This window comes from Phascolarctos cinereus, unplaced genomic scaffold (assembly GCF_003287225.1).
Source record: "Phascolarctos cinereus isolate Bilbo 61053 unplaced genomic scaffold, phaCin_HiC Scaffold_5;HRSCAF=322, whole genome shotgun sequence".
In the NCBI taxonomy this organism is placed as follows: domain Eukaryota; kingdom Metazoa; phylum Chordata; class Mammalia; order Diprotodontia; family Phascolarctidae; genus Phascolarctos; species Phascolarctos cinereus.
The window spans coordinates 328,296,687-328,313,600 of NW_027555958.1; the positions used below are offsets into that span (position 1 = coordinate 328,296,687).

Here is a 16,914-nt window from a genome sequence, read left to right on the forward strand (position 1 = left end):
ATTATTAGAAATTGCAATTAGTTATTGCTATTGGACTCTGAGGGCAGATTAAAGCATATTTTTCTTTATTTGTTTTTCTTGATTTTTTTCCCAATGTGGTAATGTGGAAATTTTTTTTGCATGTCTTCATATATATAATGGGTATTGTACTTATTGCCTTGGGGAAGGGAGTGAAGGGAGGGAGAGAATTTGGAAATAAAAATTAACAATTTTTTTAAAATTTTAAATGTTATTACTATTAAGCAGTTAGGTGCCTCAGCGGATTAGAACACCAAACCTGCAGTCAGGAAGACCTGAGTTCAAAACTGATTTATTAGCTGTATGACCCTGGACAAGTGACTTAAATCCTACTTGCCTCAGATTCCTTATCTGTAAAAAGAATAGTACCTACCTCCTAGGGTTGTTGTGCGGATCAAATAAGATAATATCTGTGAAGTGTTTTGCAAATCTTAGAGCCTTATATAAATCCTAGCTTTTATTATTTAGGTCACACTTCCATACCACTTTAAGTATAATAAAGTATTCAAGTCTCACCAATACTATTATATCCACTTTATAAGTTACGAATCTGCCACTGAGAGAGATTAAGTAACTTGGCCCTGGTCTCACAGCTACAAGTATGAACCCACATGTTCACCATTGTTCTCATTCCACTACAGAATACTGCTTAATGGAACGGGGTCAGCAATTGTGTCCTTGATTGCCTGGGCCCTTTCCTCTTTTCTTGGGCCTGCTTATGCCAGACTTCACTACACACTAAGGGGAAACTGAAAAGGGTAGCAACACCAAGCAAGGTGAACACTGAAAGAAGCTATGAAAAAGTCCCAAAAAGTTTTTGGATTGAAAGCCAGGAAGATAGAACAGAATAAGGGAAGATAAACCCAGATGAGACTGGATTAGGGCCAGCTTCATCCTACCTGGGTCTGTTTCATCATGACTGCTGTCAAAATGATCTTCCTAAATGCGGGTCCGACCATGTCAACCCACAAACACATGCACTTATACACAATAAACTCAGTGGCTCCCTATTATCTTCAGGATCAAATAGAAAATCCTCCATTTGGCATTTTAAAGCCCTTTATAACTGCCTACCCTTCCCAGTCTTCTTACACCTGTACACTCCCCACTGAGAAGATTAAAACTGATCCTGTGTCATTTTTAATTGATCCTGGTTACAATTAATTGATTTTGTCCAGTAACTGCTTTTGTCCTATAACCACTTACATCATGGTTCTATGTCTCTGAGCTTAATTTAGAGATTCAATGGATCTGTAATGGGATGTTTAAAAATCTAGCTCTCCAGCTAATCACTGTTCTATTGTCACCTCAAGGAATTAGCTGATCTTGGAGGATGTTGTGAAAACAAGGGAGTTGGGCCTAATATCTTTACACCACCAAGCTATCCTTCAAAAATGTCTGGTTTGCTGTCCAAAAATCCTGGACAGCTATCTTGCACCTGGACTCAAACAATGAGACTTCTTAGTCTCAGGGGAGGAGGGGGTCATTACTAGCCCTTTGTTACCAAACTTCCAACCAGTCATGTTGTTCCCTGTGTCTCAGCTCTGTAACCAGTCATGTAGCCCTCAGCCCCATGAAGCCACCTACCCTGTTCTGTACTCCCCAAAACCTACAAAAGTGGAGGTGTCCTTTTTTCTCAGGGTTTTTGGCCAGAGACAGAGTCGTTGACATTTTTATTGGAAGGAAGCATGCTCCTATTAATGTTATCTTGCCTGGAGAAATGTGCCTCAGTTTATCTTTTTGTTAAATTTCACACATGATACCACCTACTCTTTCTGAAATTGGCCTTCTTGCTGTTCCTAACTATAGGAAGTTCCCCTGGCCATCCTCCATTCTTGGAGTGCTCTCTCTCTCCTCACTGTCACCTCTTGCCTTCTCTGGCTTTCTTCAAGTTCCACCTAAAATCCCACCTTCTACAGAAAGCCTTTTCCAATCCTCCTTAATCCTAGTGCTTTCTCTCTGCTGATTATTTCCAATTTACCCTGCTTATATCTTGTTTGTATATAGTTGTTTGCATGTTGTCCCCTATTAGACTGTAAGTGCCTTGTGGGTAGTGACTGTCTTTTGCCTTTCTTTGTATCCCCAGCTCTTAGCACAGGACCTGTCATCTAGTAGAATCATAATAAATATTTATTGGTTGACTAGATTCTGGTACTGTACCTTTAAGTTACCCTCTGGCTGTCCAAAACTCCCCTTTCAATTCCAAGCCCCACCTCCAACCTATCTTGCCTCCAAGTGACTTTCTCTCAATTAGAGTTGCTCCATCCAGCAGTGTTGCTCTGAAGTGGGTTAACTACAGAATGGTCTATGGCAAGTCACAGCTTGTTAGTTTTTTTAAGGGTAAGTTGGTGATGATTATACTGGGATCACCAAAACTATTGTTGAAAGGCTGACAGCCAAGGTAGCTTAAACCACTACTTCTTGGGATCTTTTTTTTTGTATTACCAATAAAAAAGCAAAGAAGGAGGCTTCCTAGTTGAAGCTGTCCTGACTCCCTCCCTGAACAAAGAGAAAGGAAAATGAAGAGTTGCTGAGTTTTCATTATTTTAAACTTCTAGGTTGTGGCTGAGTCATGTCTGACACTTCGTGACCCCGTTTGGGATTTTCTTGGCTAAAATGTTGGAGTGGTCTGCCATTTCCTTCTCCAACTCATTCTACAGATGAGGAACTAAGGCAATCAGGGTCACACAGCTAGTGAGAGTTTGAGGCCAGATTTGAACTCAGGAAGATGAGTCTTCCTAATTTCAAGCCCAGTGTTCTATCCTCTGAACCCCCTAGCTGCTACTACTCATAGGCTTTGTTCACACAGTACAGAACAACAAGATGGCAAGTAGAGGAGCTACAACGTTACATTAAAATGTCCTCCTTTATTCTCTTCCTTTTAGCTCCCTCAGTCGTCCATTATAACGGATCTCAGGGTAGAGGGGATTTTGGATTGTGTTGGCTAATCTGAGGAGTCCCTTCCAACACTAAGTTTCTAGGAGAGCTTTTAGTATTTTAGGGTTTTGAACTCAGGATAAAAGGCATTACATAAGAAAAAATATTATAGTATTACAGGAAAAGTATAAGATGGGGAGTAGGAGAGTTCAATTCTAGACCCACCCTTCCCTCACACAGAAATAGAAAGAATGACAGATTTGGAATCAGTGGACTGAGTTCATATTTGTTTCTACCAATTATTACCTGTGTTACATTTAGCAAATCATTTAACTTATCTAGGCCTCAGTTTCCTCCTTGGTAAAATGAGAGGATTTGACTACATGGCCCCTGGTGTCCCATATTTATCTATTTTCCAAATAAACCTATGATCTGATTCTGGCAAAAATAATCTGTGTGATCTTAAGCCAATGACTTCCCCACTCTAAGCCTTAGTCTTCATCTATAAAACAGGAGATTTAAACCAGATGGCCTTGAATAGCCCCACCCCCAGCTCCAATAATTTTATGACTCTGATGCCAGTGAACAAAACAGACAAAAGTAGCCCACTTCCCCTCACATCACAACTTATACATTCTGCCTTGGCTCTGATAAGATATCACCCATCCTTTGAAAAGTCCTTGTACATGATGACAAGAGAGGTACTGAGCTTTGCCTGGCTGTGCATAACTTAAAATATTCTTATTCAGAGTAAAATAAGAGTCCTTATGGAGCAGAGTGAAGCAGTCTTCACAGCATAGGGAAATTGTCCTTCAGGACAAGAGAGCTGAGCATGTGCAGAAACACAAAGATGGCAGAACCTATCTATATGCGCACACATACATACACACATACATATATGTACATATGTATGCATTATTATGTGTATGTATACATGTTTTATATTTATTTGTATGTGTATATATTTATGTGTGTATGTATATATCTATGTGTGTGTACTTGTGTGTATAGATATAGACATAGAAATATAGATATAGATATAGATATAAAATCAGATTTAATTTCTTAGGCAAGAAGGAGTGAACTAAAAAGCCTGGATTACAAAGAGTAGCAAGGCTTGTACCCATAATTGAGGCTTAATGACCATATAGCCCTTCTTCTCAAAGTTTAGCCCCTTCTAAGACATTAGGACTAAAGGTCCCACCAAAGTTCACCGCTTTAATCTCTCCCATTGACAACACAAAGTCCCACATGAGCACATCTCCAATTTCCCCCACTAGGGACTGAGCTTTATCAAACCCTCTCCCAAAAAGAATGTGGCTCTGGCCCAGAGATAATATGTCACTCAATCCCCAGAGAGTATCCTTGCTTTCAGGCTTTCCTCACTATGGGCTTCCCATCTACTCAGAATGCCTGACTCTGACTCCCAGCTGGCACAGAAGTGCACTGGAGCAGAAGGAATCTCAGGGATCCGGAACAATACATCTTTATCACCCACTCCATAGGCATACGTCCCAACCTCTCTCTTATACAAGAGGATCCCATTATAATTTGATTCAGTTGCATAGCAGAAAATGCTACAGATTCTTGTCAGGTCAGTGTAGACTTTCAGGCACACAATGAAGCTTTTAGGGGCTTCTCCAGACATGGTATCAGGGTCACATAGGAATCTTGGGAATACAAATACGTTGGAAAGACAGAAAAACAGAGGAGGAGAGTCAAGCTCTAGACAATTCATAAATAGGTTTCCTTACTTACCTATTACATCAACAATATAAAATCCAACACATTTCCCACGTCCCATACAGAGCATTCCTCTGACTTATCTTTGCAAAGCCTCTTCACTATAACAAATCTCATACACAGCTATAGACAGCTCCTACCTCTCTGATAAAGAGCATCTCTCAAGACTCATGATGACCAGGAAGCTCAGTGGCACCTTCTTCATGTTCATTCTCTGCTCCTGCTCAATCAGGCCTTGGGGACATGGCCCTAGAGAGAACAGCTGTACTGAGATGCCTAGGACTGGCTCTCTGAGCTCTCCCTATGTAAAGAGCTGTTTGATGAGGGTTTTTATCCACACCAGTAAGGATGTTACCAATAATGTGTAAATGATTTTCCAAAACTGCCTGCTGGATTAAGGAATCAAGGCTGTAATAGCATTAAAGGATACAGGATTGTTTCTGATCTGGGAAGTTGATGTTAGTTATTTATTAGAGGGATGGTTGGAGTTTTAACCTTTGGTAGCAATAAATAGAAGAGCAAAGAATATAAATAGTTTCAGAAAAGGTATGAGAACATGCCAGGATATGACTTTGAGGAATAGGAAGAAAATTCAGGCTCTTAAAGAACCCACTGAAGGTTATCCAGGCAGGGAGGAAGCATAGCCCCCTGGTAGCTAGAGCACTTGCTTCACTCTCTATAAGGTGCTACAATATCAAGGATAAAGAAGAGTCATCTTATGAGTTTGGTAAGCAGAAGCTGCGCACAATTGACCTGTCATGGACACCAGTTTTATTCCCACCCTGAACTACCCCAGGCATCAGATAAATGCATACCAAGCCAAAGCCTATCAACTGGCATCATAGGCTGGCCCATTATCTTGTTGTTGCCGAATCAATGTATAACAAAGTCAGAGTTAGAAGGACCTCAGTACTTATTGAATCCAACCCAATATCCGCTAACAAATCCCCACTACAACATATTCCACAAGCAGTTACCCAGTTTTTACTAAAATCCCTTTAGCGAAGAGAAAGGAAGTCCATAAATTGTTAGGATTGTTTTTACCTAAGGTTATGCCTAAATTTGTTTCTTTGTAACTCCAAATTCCTTTATTTACTTCTCTAAGAAGAATCTGAGAGCCATCCTTTCATTTTGCTTCAACTATCTTCTCTATTCTCCTTTTATTTTCTAATGTGATTTGGTTTCTCTAGTGGTAAATTTACGCATTGTTCATTGGACAAGGATCTAACATGTAAAGGCTCAATAGTTGGGTTTACAAACAATCTAAGAACTGTGTAATCCTTAGCATATTCTACTCCATTTTATACCACTCTGACACCATTATATCAGAAGTTGAAGGGGGTGACACACAGTACAAAGGATCATTTTACATTTTTCTTTATTTCACAGGTTTTCATGGTAAAAGAATTCATCACCAGTCTGCATGCTATTAATGACCCTCTTATATTTAGGTATTCTGGTCCTCAGAAAGTGCATGAAGTCTATCGCAGTAGCTCCACTCAAAGGCTTTGCAATTTGCCGGACCCTGACATAGTTTGCATTTCACTGAAATAGTTTTCAAGAACCCTCTGGCAATAAACTCAACAAATTTGAATTCCCTTACATGGATCAGCTCTTTAAATACTTCAAGATGATTATTATGTCCCCTCTAAGTCTTCTCTTCTTTATTCTAAACATATCCTTTTCCTTCGAGTGATCCTCACATTACATGAACTTAGACTCTTCATTGTTCTGATTATCCTCATTTGTCTGCTTTCCAGCTGACTGATTTTCTTCCTAAAATTTGGTTCTCAGAACTGAACACAATACTCCAGGTGTGGTCTGATCAAGGACAGGGTACATTGGAACTATCACTTCCTTATTTTAGGAAGCTAAGTAACTGTAATAGAGCCCAAAATCATACTACTTTTATAGTTGTTATTTCACATTATTGACTTAAGTTGAGCTTGCCATCATCTATGATTATAAGCCTTTTGTATACAAGCTACTGCCTAACCATGTCTCTCACCTTTTGTGCTTGTGAAATATTTTCTGTAACTCACACAAAAGATTTAATATTTAGCCCTATTAAATTGAATTTTGTAGCTTTAGTTCGGCATTCTAGGCTGTCAAGATCTTCTTGGGTCCTGATTCTATCATCCAGTGTACTATCTATCCCTCCAAATTTTATATCATCTTCTAACTTAATGAATGTACTATCTATGTCCTGATCCAAGTCATTGTTAAATTGTCAAACAACACAGGACCAAGGACAGTTCCCTTGGGTCCTCCAATTCAGACTTCCTGCCAAGTTGATAGTGATTGTTCTTAAGTTCAGTTATAAAAACTCTTGAGTCCATCTAAAAGTATCAAATTCTAATCTACATCTCTCCATCTTCAGAACAAGAATAGCATGAGATGACTTATCAAATACTTTGCTAAAATATCAATAAACTGTATCTACAGCAGACAGACCTGCACAACTTGGCATTAGGTAGGCGCCAAAATTAAAATAGGCTAAACTTCAGAATGCAGATAGGTTTTTAGTGGCTCACTTTCCAAGTAAAGGTATAATTAATTATTAAACTATTTTGCAAATAAATCGTACATTAGAAAGGGAAATTTTCATTGATATCAATTAATTACACTTACTACTTAAGATTTTTTATTCATCATGAAATCACATTAATGTTATTTTCTTCATTATTTTTTGGGTCTCCTTTAGCAAGCTGTTGATTTGTTTTTCATGATTTTCTTGCATCACTCTCATTTCTCTTCCCAGTTTTTCCTCTACTTCTCTTAACCGCTTCTCAAAATCCTTTTTGAGCTCTTCCAAGGCCTGGGACTGATTCACATTTTTCTTGGGGGCTTTGGATGTAGGAGCTTTGACTTTGTTGCCTTCTTCTGGTTGTGTATTTTGATCTTCTTTGTTACCAAAAAAAGATTCTATGGTCTGACACTTCTTGCGAAGTTTACTCATGATTCCAGCCAATTACTTGAGTTAAAAACACTTTATTAAGGTAGAAGTCTGTTTCCAGTGTGGAGAATGTACTGCCTCAAGCTTCAGGGGTTCGTACAACTGTTTTCAAAGATACTTCTAGGGATCTGTAAATTTTCAGTTCTACCAAGGTGGTATGATAAGGGGTGAGGTGTTTACTCCTTTCCTAGCCTGTGCTCTGGTCTATGAGTGACCACAAGCACTCTTTTCTGTCTTGGAACTGTGAGAAGGATTCTCTCTCTTCACCACCACTACAAGCTCTCCATGCCAGCACTCCTCCTCACCCCAGGACTGCCACTCAGAACCATAATCCAGATCCGAGCATGGCAAAGCAAGAGAATCCTGCACCAGCGAGGAGATCCCTGCCATCCCCCTTTGATCAACCACTCAATTCTGCCTCAGTCTGTGGGCTAGAAGCTCAGGAAGCAGCCACCGTCCCAGGGCCACACTAAGAACTGAGGCTGAGATTAGCTTCTCTCTCACTGCAGAAACAGACTTTTCCCACTGACTTTCTAATTTGTCTTTGGTGTTCATGGGCTCAGAGGTCTGGAATCCACCACAGCTGCCTGTGATTTAGTCCTCTGAGGCCTGCTCCAGGTTTGCTGGGGCCTGCACGCCCACGCTGAACTGCTCTCCTTTACTTGCACAGCACAATATACCTTTCTGATCAACCATCCAGGTTGTCTTGGGCTGGAAATTTGTTTCACTCTGTCTTTTGTGGGTTCTGCTGCTTTAGAATTTATTTATAGCCATTTTTTATAGGTATTTGGAGGGGTTTGGGGGAGAGGTCAAGCAAGTCACTGCTTTCACTCCACCATCTTCGAAATCACATTAATGTTAAAAAAAAATTATCTTGCTAAGTGGTACAAGTTTTAATACATTTTCCAGATTTCTTTACTGTTTACATTTAAGTTATTACACTTCTTGTCAGCAATCAGTTTATTGTACTCAGGAATCATGTTTGAAATAGATTTCTTTCAAAATATGAGAACTAACCTTAGTAGCTGCCTCATTTTCTGAGTTTTCTTTCTTGAAAAACTGTTCTTTCATTTTAAAAACATATGTTTAAAAAAAAAAGTTTTCACATGCTACTGGGAAATAAGCAATACAGGAAATGGGGTACAGAAGTCTATCCTGCCCTACAGGAAAATAGAAGGGGAAGAGGATAAGAGAAGGGGGGAGAGATAGAAGAGAGGACAGACTAAGGGAAGGGATATTCAGAATGCATGCCATCTTGGGGTGGGGGGAGGGGGGAGATGGGGTGAAAAACTGGAAACTCAAAAACTTGTGGAAGTAAATATTGAAAACTAAAAACAAATAAATTTATATTAAAAAATAAAATAAAATAATCTATAAAAAATAGAAAACAATTTTTTAAAATTAAATAAATAAAGTAAACAAAAAAAGAAAAAAAGAAAAACTCTTTCACGCTGAGATTTTTCAACAATTTAGATGCTCTGATTTGTTTTTCATTGGTGTCTAATTTGCTTAAGTCATGATGTTTTGATTCAAAGTGGCAATGAAAATTGTTCTTTCAGAACAGCTATTACTTTTCAGCAAACAAGGCACAACATCTTGTCTCTCATGTAAGTAAACAAGTATCTATTTGTCCACTCTGGATTAAACACTCTGTGCTCTGATACGATCTTCTTTTTCTTTTTATCACCCATTTACAAAGTCACCCCAAAAACTTTAATGTTAGAACCAAACAATCTTTACAGCAACTGCTCATATACAAAGAAATACTGAATTGAGTGTCTGACCTTGGAAAGAGCAACAGGCACTCTTGTAACTTGGAGGGTGGCTATGCAGTGAGGGTGGAGAAGCCCTCACATTGTTGCCACTCATCACATAGCAGGCATCAGCTGTGTTGATCTGTTGCTGCACTCACTTTGTCCCCATCTAACGCCAGTAACGACTGAAAACACAGCAAAAAGAAATGACTCTTGCTCTTCTCAGACTAGAGACAGACTGACGATGGTTGGTTGCCATGGGTCACATGACAAACAGGACAGCATCCATAGCGGCAACCTACTCACCAAGTTACATGTCTGGCACACTAGCGACTGGTGGAAGGCAGGGTAAGCAGGGCATGGACAAAGCACTCATTACATCTTTACTTTCTTTTACATTCTCTACATTTTTCACAGGCTATCTGATATTCTTTGGCAGACCACAGGCAGCCTGAAGGCCATATGTTATGCAAGCCTGATCTATAGCATCCCTCTGATCCAGATTTAGATACCTTACCCAACAAAAAGTATGTAAGGTTAGACTGGCATAGCGCATAACTTGTTCTTAGTGAAACCAAGCAAGTTCTTTGTAATCACTAAATCTTTTTCTAGATGTACCCTAAACATCTTGTTAATGATCCACTTTATACTTTTCACTGGAATCAAAGTCTGGTTACCCTGATAATTACTTCTAACCCAACAGAAGCATGAAATGAAAATTCAAATAATGCAGCCACTTCATGGGATTCATTATTCATACTAATCAAGACCTGTGTGCAATAAATAACTTCTGGAGTCAAGTACAAGCCCAGAATCCCAGTACAGTCTTTTAGGGTTTTAAAATTTTACAATTATTAATGTCACATAAAAACAAAGGGAAGATGATAAAGTGGGAAAAGCACTGGATAGAGGAATCAGGAGATTTGGGTTCTAGGTATGCTCCTCCCCCCTTTACCTAGAAATAGAAAGAGTGCTAAATGTGAAGCCCAAGTAACTGAGTTCAAATTGTTTCTATCACCTAATACCTGGTCCACCCTAAGCAAAACATTTAACTTTTTTTTTCATTTCCATAAGACCTTTATTGGGTTTCTTTGTTCCTGTTCAATCTTTCTCTTATATAATTATAATGAACAGATATTCCCTTCTTTCAGTTCTGTTTTCCCCACTCTATGTTCTTTCAGAGTTTTTTAAATATAAATTTATTTATTTTTAGTTTTCAATATTTACTTCCACAAGATTTTAAGTTCCAAATTTTCACCCCATCTCACCCCTCCCCCACCCCAAGAAGGCATGCATTCTAAATATCCCTTCCCCTAGTCTGTCCTTTCTTCTATCTCTACCCCCCTTCTCTTATGCCCTTTCCCTTCTATTTTCCTGTAGGGCAGGATAGACTTCTGTACCCCATTTCCTGTATTTCTTATTTCCCAGTAGCATGTGAAAACATTTTTTTAAACATATGTTTTTAAAACTTTAGGTTTCAAATTTTCTCCCTTCCTCCCTCCCCACCCACCCTCATTGAAAAGGCAAGCAACTCAATATAGGTTATATATGTGCAGTTATGCAAAACACTTCCATAGTAGACTTGTTGTGAAAAACTAACTCTATTTCACTTAATCGTATCCTGCTCTCCCATTTATTCTATTCCTTCTTTTGACCTTGTCCTTCCTCAGAAGTATTTGCTTCTGATTACCCCCTTTCCCAATCTGCCCTCCTCTCTATCATCTCCCTGCTCTCTTGTTGCCTTCCCCCCCTATTTTCCCATAGGGTAAGACAGATTTCCATCCCCAACTGAATGTGTATGTCATTCCCTCTGTAAGCCAAATCCTATGAGAATAAGATTCACTCATTCCCTCTCCCCTTCCCCCATTTCCCCCCACTGTAAGAGTCTTTTCTTTTCTGGTGTGTTTTGTGTGTGTGTGTGTGTGTGTGTGTGTGTGTGTGTGTGTGTGAGATGATTTACTCCATTCTACCTCTCCCTTTCTTCTTCTCTGAGTATAATCCTCTCTCATCCCTTAATTTTATTCTCCAGATATGACCCCTTAATCTTCAACTCACCCTGTGCCCCCCCCTCTCTCTTTCTATCTTCTATCTATCTATCTATCTATCTATACATTCATATAATTTTTTTCCTCCAACAACCCTAATACTGACAAAGGTCTCATGAGTTATAAATATCATCTTTACGTGCAGGAATGTGAACAGTTCAACCTTAATAAGTCTCTTATGATTTCTCTTTCCTGTTTACCTCTTCATGTTCCACTTGAGTCTTGTGTTTGAAAGTCAAATTTTCTATTCAGCTCTGGTCTTTTCATCAAGAATGTTTCAAAGTTCTCTATTTCACTGAATAACCATTTTTTCCTCTGAAGGATTATACTCAGTTTTGCTGGGTAGGTGATTCTTGGTTGTAATCCTATCTCCTTTGCCCTCTGGAATGTTATATTCCATGACCTGGGGTCCTTTAATGTAGAAGCTGCTAAATCTTGTGTTATCCTGATTGTGTTTCCACAGTACTTGAATTGTTTCTTTCTGGCAGCTTGTAATATTTTCTCCTTGACCTGGGAACTCTGGAATTTGGCTACAATATTCCTAGGAGTTTTCCTTTGGGGATCTCTTTCAGCAGGAGATCAGTGGATTCTTTCAATTTCTATTTTGCCCTCTGATTCTAATACATCAGGGCAGTTTTCCTTGATAATTTCTTGAAAGATGATGTCTAGGCTCTTTTTTTGATCATGGCTTTCAGATAGTCCAATAATTTTTAAATTCTCTCTCCTGGATCTATTTTCCAGGTCAGTTGTTTTTCCAATGAGATATTTCACATTGTCTTCTACTTTTTTCATTCTTTTGGATTTGTTTTACAGTGTCTTGATTTCTCATAAAGTCACTAGCTTCCAATTGCTCTATTCTAATTTTTAAGGAAGTATTTTCTTCAGTACTCTTTTGGACTTCCTTTTCCATTTGGCCAATTTTGCTTTTTAGGGCATTCTTTCCTCATTGGCTTTTTGGACCTCTTTTTCCATTTGGGTTAGGCTATTTTTAAAGGTGTTATTTTCTTCAGTATTTTTTTGGGTCTCCTTTAGCAAGCTGTTGACTTGTTTTTCATGATTTTCTTGCATCACTCTCATTTCTCTTCCCAATTTTTCCTCTCCTTCTCTTACTTGCTTCTCAAAATCCCTTTTGAGCTCTTCCAAGGCCTGGGACTGATTCATATTTTTCTTGGAGGCTTTGGATGTAGGAGCTTTGACTTTGTTGTCTTCTTCTGATCATATATTTTGGTCTTCTTTGTCACCAAAGAAAGATAATATAGTCTGACTCTTTTTGTGCTGCTTACTCATGATCCTGGCCAATTACTTGAGTTTTAAACTCTTTGTTAAGGTAAGAGCCTGCTTCCAATGTGGAGAATGTACTGTCCCAAGCTTCAGGGGTTTGTACAGCTGTTTTCAGAGATACTTGTAGGGACCTGTAAATTTTCAGTTCTTCCAAGGTGTTTACTCCTTTCCTGGCCTGTGCTCTGGTCTATTAGTGACCACAAGTACTCCCTTCTGCCCTGTAACTGTGAGGAGGGTTTCTTCTTCACAGCCACTACAAGCTCCACCACGCCAGCACCTCTCCTCACCCCAGGACCGCTACCCAGAACTGTGACCCAGATCCAAGCATGGGCAAAGCAAGAGATTCCTGCCTTAGCAGTGGCAAAGAGATCCCTGCAATCTCTCTCTGATCAGCCCCTGGATTCCCCCTCAGTCTGTGGGCCGGAAGCTCAGGAGGCAGTTGCCCCCCCAGGGCCAAGCTCTCGGGGAACTGGAGGTGAGAGCCAGTGTTCCTCTCTCAGCACCACAGAAACAGACTCTTCCCACTGACCTTCTAAGTTGTCTTTGGCATTTGTGGATTGAGGAGTCTGGAACCCACCACAGCTGCCCGTGATTTATTCCTCTGAGGACTGCTCCAGGTTCCCTGCGGCCTACATGCCCATGCCACACTGCACTCCTCTACCAGCCCACGATATACCTTTCTGATCAATCATCCAGGTTATCTTGAGCTAGAAATTTGTTTCACTTTTTCTTTTTAATGGGTTCTGCTGCTTTAGAATTTGTTTAGAGCCATTTTTTATAGGCATTTGGAGGGGTTTGGGGGAGAGCTCAAGCAAGTCAATGCTTTCACTCCGCCATCTTGGCTCCGCCCAAAGCATTTAACTTTTCTAGGCATCAATGTCTTCCTCTGTAAAATGAGACTAGACTTGATACCATAAGATATGCCTTTTTTTACTACTGTTCTATAATCTATTATTCTATAAATTTGGCAAAAACTAGCTGTGTGACCTTGAGACAGTGACTTCTCCCTCTGACAGCCTAAATTCTTCATCTATAAAATGAGAGGATTTATAGGAGATGGTCTTGAATGTCCCTTCCCCTTTATGAACCTGATGTCCAGTGGGTAAAGTTTCCAAAAGAAACTCACTTGCTCTTAGATTATTACTTGTGCTCTCTGCCTTTGCTATAAGAGGGGAATAAGGAGTATAGAAATAATATAGTATAAGTGTTGCGGTTTCATGATGTGTTGTGGCAGCACTATTTCAAAAAATTCAGAGTCAGACCACCTCTAATTCAAATATAGGCATTTATTGAGGATTCACACCCCTCAGAGGTGGGCTAGGTTCCAAGAGGAACCAGCAACTTAGTAAGACAACACAGGCAAATTTATAATGTAATGATGCTGATTACACAACAGAAACTGTGAATATTAAGAAGGCAGGAGGGATTTGTTAAGGGATTGGGTAATGGGAAGGGATCCCTTCTATTGTTCAATGGTCAAACATCTTGGTCATGCTGCTTTCTGATTGGCAAGCCACTGTGGTCCTATCTGGTCAAGATGGATAGGTATTGTAGTTCTCTCTTGGGCTAAATGGATGATGTGATTGTGGTTGAGTACAAGGACATACCTGTTCACATATGTGAATTGGATCTGGGGACAGTGGCTAGCTAAAAGACTGAGCCTGTGGGCAAAAGCTAGCTACAGGCAGTGGCTATACTGAGTCTAGGGGCCTGTAATGTGGCTGAAGCCAGATTGTGTGGTCAAATCAGGGCATGCCTGCTATTCAGTGGGGCTCAGGAAATTAGAATATCGGGGCAGGGGGCTGCTTTATTAGGATTCCATCATAAGGAAGCAGCCATGCAAGCAGGAAAAAAATAACAACAGAGTCTAAGATGTGGAAATGAAGTTTAATTTCTTAGGTGAGAAGTAGTCATCAGAAAAGCCTGGGATCTCAGAGAGCAGCAGGGGCTCACGCCCACAACTGAGGCTTAATGACCACATAGCCCTTTTTCTCAAATTTCAGCCCCCTCCAGTCTAGGAAATTAGGACTAAAGGTCCCACCAAGGTACACAGTATTAATTTCTCCTGGTAACAACACAAAGTCCCACATGAACACATCTCCAATGTCCCCCACCAGGGACTGAGTCTTTTGAAATCCTCCCCCAAAAGAATCCTGCTCTTGCCCAAGGATAATCTTTGACTTAACCCCCACAGAGTATCCTTGTTTTAGGGCCTTCCTCACCATGGGCTTCCCATCTACCCAGAGTTCAGCAATGCCTGACTCTGACTCCCAGGTGGCACAGAAGTGCATTGGAGCAGGAACAGTCTCAGGGACCTTGAATTCTACCTCTTTATCACCCACTTGAAAGGCATACGTCCCAACCCTTCTCTTAAACAGGAGGATCTCATTATAATTTGACTCAGTGGCATAGGAGAAAAGGCTACAGGCTCTTGACAGATCAGTGTAGACTTTCAGGCACATGGTGAAGGCCTTCAAAGACTTCTCCAGGAGTGGTATCAGAGTCACATAGGAATCTTCAGATTCTAATGGGAATACAAAGGCTTTCCCACTCAGGTCTGTGGAAAAGACAGAAGGGCAGAAAAAGAAAGTCAAGCTCCAGACAAATCCTAAATAGGTTCCCTTACTGACATATTAAGTCAACAATAGAAGATCCAACACCTTCCCTACATTTCATATAAAGAATTGGGGGGAGGGGGGGTGTTGCAGAGCCAAAGTGTCAGAGAGAAGCCAGGAAGTTGCCTGAGCTCTCCCAAGTTTCCCTGAGAAGCATTAAGTCAAGCCACTTAAAGAATTCTAGAGTGATAGAATCCACAAAAAGACAGAGTTAAACAATTGTCCAGCCCAAGATGACTTAGAAGGACTTCAGGAGAGGTCTGGGTCACTTGGATAAAAGAGGAGTACAGGGGCAGCTAGGTGGCACAATGGATACAGCTCCAGCCTTGGAGTCAAGAGGACCTGAGTTCAAATCTGGCCTCAGACACATGACACTTATGAGCTGTGTGACCCTGGGTGAGTCACTTAACCCCAACTGCCTCACCAAAAAAGGCAAAAAACTTAAAAAATTAAAAAAGAGGAGTGTAACCCAGAACAAGTGATGTCCAGGCAAGCCAGGGGAAGGCTCTCGGCCACAGCACAGCAGGCAAACTGCCAGATCCAGAACCAAGGGCACAACAGGCCATCAGGCTGGGCCACACTAGCTCAGTGAGCAAGCCATTAAGCAGAAAGCCAGTGACCAGACCCCCTGGCCCTCAGTGTGAGAAGCTTGGAACAGTGCCCCCTGCGCCCCAGGAGCAGAGTTCAACTTTTTAAAATGAGCAAAAAATTTAAAAAAAAGTGCTGACCATAGAAAGCTACTATGGCAACAGGGAAGATCAAAACAAACTCAGAAGAGAACAGCACTGTCAAAATGCCTACATGTGAAACCTCAAAGGGGAATATGAATTGATCTCAAGCCAAAAAGTCCTCTTTGAAGAGTTCAAAAAGGATTTTTAAAATCAAGTAAGATAGGTAGAAGAAAAATAAGAAACAGAAATGAGAGTTACACAAGATGACTATAAAAAAAAAAAAGAGTCAACATCTTGGAAAATGAAGCATAAAAATTGACTGAAGAAAACAACACCTTAAAAAATAGAATTGGCCAAATTAGGGGGGAAATTCCACTGAAGAAAACAACTCATTTAAAAGTAGAATTGGCCAAATGGAAAAGGAAGTACAAAAGGTAACTGAAGAAAATAATTTCTTAAAAATTAGAATTGGGCAAGTAGAAGCTAATGACTCTATGAGACATCAAGAATCAATCAAACAAAACTAAAAGAATGAAAAAATACAAGAAAATGTGAACTACCTCATTGAAAAATCAACTGACCTATAAAATAGATCCAAGAGAGATAATTTAAGAATTATTATTCTTCTTGAAAGCCGTGATCAAAAAAAAAAGAACCTGAACAGTACCTTGCAAGAAATTGTCAAGGAAAACTGCCCTGATATCCTAGAACCAGAGAGTAAAATAGTCATTGAAAGAATCCACCAATCACCTCCTGAAAGAGATACCACAATGAAAACTCTAAGTAATATGTAGCCAAATTCGAGAACTATCAGGTCAAGAAGAAAATACTTCAAGCAGCCAGAAGGAAACAATTCAAATATCAAGGAGACAGGATTACGTAGGAGTTAGCAGCTTCTACATTAAAGGATTAGAGAGCTTGGAATTATTCTGTAAAGCAAAAGATCTTGGATTA

General features: G+C 40.0%; 1 protein-coding gene across 4 annotated transcripts in view; it reads right to left on the reverse strand.

Moving 5' to 3' along the window:
- LOC110201862 (C-reactive protein-like) overlaps positions 1-16,914 on the reverse strand; it is a 132,477-nt gene that overhangs the window by 66,589 nt on the left and 48,974 nt on the right. Inside the window, exon 3 of one of the 4 annotated variants that reach the window (XM_020977736.2) lies at positions 13,943-15,231. The exons of 2 other annotated variants lie outside the window; for them this stretch is intronic. In XM_020977736.2, the coding sequence (XP_020833395.1) occupies positions 14,624-15,231 (608 nt within the window). In that variant the 3' untranslated portion in view covers positions 13,943-14,623. Of the gene's footprint in view, positions 1-13,942; positions 15,232-16,914 lie in introns of those variants that run through there. One more of the 4 variants, XR_013487279.1, reaches the window with a different exon arrangement.